Source organism: Zea mays, chromosome 8 (assembly GCF_902167145.1).
Source record: "Zea mays cultivar B73 chromosome 8, Zm-B73-REFERENCE-NAM-5.0, whole genome shotgun sequence".
Taxonomy (NCBI): domain Eukaryota; kingdom Viridiplantae; phylum Streptophyta; class Magnoliopsida; order Poales; family Poaceae; genus Zea; species Zea mays.
Genome location: NC_050103.1, coordinates 105,272,075 through 105,275,344, shown reverse-complemented (window position 1 = coordinate 105,275,344; position 3,270 = coordinate 105,272,075). Strand labels below are relative to the sequence as shown.

Below are 3,270 nucleotides of genomic sequence, written 5' to 3'. Positions count from 1 at the left end.
TTTTGATATATTACACTTGTGATGTCAACATATGTGTGAAAATAGATCCTGGCACACATATGCTATGCACCCGGCTCTGCCCTTGGAAAACGGGTGTGACAGAAGTGGTATCAAAGCAATGTGACCGTAGGTCGCTAGATTAGTTAGAAATGGAAAGCCCAGTCAGTCTTTCAAAGGTTGATATATTTTCCTCCATAAAAACTTACTTTATATCAAAACTCGTCTCTTTTATTTTCAACTCTTCTTGTCTGATTCTTCGTCTATCAGAAGGTTCTAATGAGAAGCATTGCAAGATGATCAAGCTAGGATTGAGGAACTTGAAGCGAAGTTTGCCAGAAGAAACCTTTTCGAAGCTATCAACGATGCCCTATTCTCTATCTTATCCCCACTCCGCAAGAAGTTTTGTTATGGATCCCCTGGATCTATTATTTGACTTCTTGGCTAGGTTGATAGGATTGTTCTTTAGTATTAAGATTTTCGACTAGATCGGTAAAGACGACATTATATTATAGTGGTTTTCTAATCCATAATATTGCTATAAAACCCTTGACTTCTTATACTTTTGTTTCCTTGCCATTGTATTGCCATCCTTAGGCAATATCTACCTTGATATATTAAACTTTGGCCTCTCTACTTTTCTCCTTGATAATACTTTCTCCCTATTGAATTCTTATACTTTTATTTTCTTGCCATTGTATTGTCATCCTTGGACAATATCTACCTCGAGATATTGAACCCTTTGTCTCTTTACTTGATAATGCCCTTGTATTTTGTATCCTTAAAAAAAAGGAAAAAAACTTTCTCATATCCTTGGTTGTATAATTTATCCTCGCTTCACCAGTTAGTGGTTATCTTATTTCATTATTGGTCATTAACAATAATGTTTTGGTCTTGTCTAACTCCTTGATAATTCTTACCTGACTCCTTGACTTTATAATATCTTTCTTATTCCAAACCTTGTCTCACCTTTTGTTTTGGTTGAATGAGTAGAATTGGATTGTGTTGTGCTGGTATGCTTGAATTCATTGTCCTTTGTGTTCATGTTTGATTTGCTTCTTTGAAATGATTGTTGGTGTATTGTGTGACTTTTGTCCACAATGACATCAGTTAGCTAGGTAAAACCTTAGATAGTTGGGTTTTATCTGCTCTCTATATCCTGTCTTTGCTCAACCTTTTCATCCTCTCTTTCCTTCCAATACCCAAATAAGAGAATCAAATTAGGCTCAACTGTTTAAGATGCAAAGACCCAATTAGCCATTATCTGTCGCCAGTCAAACAAAGTTGGCTCACAAGGTGCTCAAAGCAAGAGGTGCTTACTACTACTGCAAAAATGAAGAACATATTTCGCGAATGCCCCAAGAAGCGTCTAGACCGACTAGAGAAGAAAGCTGCCAAGCAAGACCCAAACAATAATCCAGAAGACCAACTAGTTATAAGTACGATGATGAAGATCGCTTGATTAGCATTCAATGCAAAGTGAAGAAACAATAAGTTCCTTATATTTAGAAGAGTTAAAGTGTGAACCAAGAACCTACGAGTAACCATATATCACCATTGTTTTCTTGCTAGCCTTCCCTAATCTCGAGGACGAGATTCTTTTTAAGGGGGTAGATTTTGTAACACCATAAATCCATGCATTGAAAACAATCGTATTTGAACTATTAATTTCCAGTAGATAGGAGAAATATTTACGCTTTAAATAATGAATTTGGTTATAAAAACAAATTACACAATTTCCGAATAAATAGAATTTATGCTGAAGCATATATTGTTTGAATTTCAGATCCAGTTTTTGGAATTTATTATGTAATAAAAATCTCATTTCATAAAATAAGAACGAATTATTAAAGTAATAATTGAAAAAAAGGCATAGGCTAATAATTTTCGTTTCTATTTTCCTTTTTTGGACCCAATCTACTTTAATAATAAACTTTTGACTAAAATGATTTATTATTTAAAATTAGATATTATTTATTTTTTTATTATATTTTTGAAATATATATATATAATTATACATATATTATATTCTTTTATTTAAAACAATTTAAAATTCTAAAAAAAAAGAGAACGGTCGTTCTTGTGGCCGCTCGGCCCTCCCTGGCCTGCTAAGCCACCGCATCTAAGCTTCCTCTCTTACACGTGGGACCAGCAATTCACACTCCCTCCTCTTTTTATCTCTTGCACGTGGACCCCACTTATCATAGAATTATCTTCTTCCTTCGGCTACTATTTTCTCTGCTTCTTCCGTTCGCAGCCGATGGCGCCCAGCTCACACTCCCACCGCCTCGCCTGCCCGGTTTTAGTTCTATGGTAGACCGCCAACCGCACTAATACCTGGCCCTAGCTCTTCCCCTTCCTCCCCACTATACTGTACGCCGGCTATTTATTCCGGTCATTCATGGTTCTAAATTCTTCAGTTTCTGAGCTTCAATAGCCATCAAATCTCCAACCGTAATTTCCTCTCCCTGCTAGCCGCCGCTCTCTCCTCCTTCCCCTTGCTTCTCTCCCATGCAGCGCCGCCCCGCCCTTGAAGCCGACCCGGCCGCCCGAGCTCAAGCCCCGAGCTGCGCAGCCACCCAGCCCCACCCGCAGGTGCCGCGACCCGGCCACCCGCGTCCGACCGCACTAGGAAGCCGCCAGGACCCGCTGCCGTGCCCCTGCACCTGCACGCCCGCGACGCCCAGGCGCGACTGCCTCGCGCCGCCATCCACCGAGCCCCAGGCGCGCAACCCCGGGAGCCGAACCAAGCCGACCGCCTTGCCCTTCCTCGACGCGCGAAACTAGGAGCAGCCGCGCCAGCCGTGACTCGACCGACCTCGAGCGTCCACCTCGCCGTGACCGACGCGCCCTGCGCACATCCTCGCCGCGCGACTCGAAGCGCAAGTGCCGCAGTCCGTTCGTCTCACGATTTACTGGAGCATTACTACATCCGTTTCCTTTCCCCATTATTCTCTCTGGTAACGTCGCCATTGATGGTGCCATAATGCTGCCGACGCGTCTCTCTGGCTGACTCTCCATCTCCTCTCTCTTCTCTATAAAAGACAGCAGAGCCTCTCTCTATTTTCCCCTACCCAAGCTCGCCCCTCTCTCACTCTGTTGCTCGCCGTCGTACGTCGTCGCCGGAGCTCACTGTTCCTCGCCGGAGCTTGTACCCCACCGTTAGAACGCTCACCGACGACCACGTCCGGAATCCCTGCCCACGCGCGCGCAGTAGCACCCCGGCAACCGTGCCCACGCCGTTCGCCGTCATCCGTTCATCCCAAGGTCGAA

The 3,270-nt window shown here is 43.4% G+C and overlaps 1 protein-coding gene across 1 annotated transcript; it reads left to right on the top strand.

Annotated features, from left to right (window-relative positions):
• Positions 1-2,234: 2,234 nt before the first annotated feature.
• On the top strand, positions 2,235-2,863 carry LOC111589952 (uncharacterized). The gene has a single exon (XM_023300866.2). It carries the CDS (start codon positions 2,509-2,511, stop codon positions 2,782-2,784), a length of 276 nt encoding a protein of 91 aa, XP_023156634.1. The 5' UTR covers positions 2,235-2,508; the 3' UTR covers positions 2,785-2,863.
• Positions 2,864-3,270: the final 407 nt, after the last annotated feature.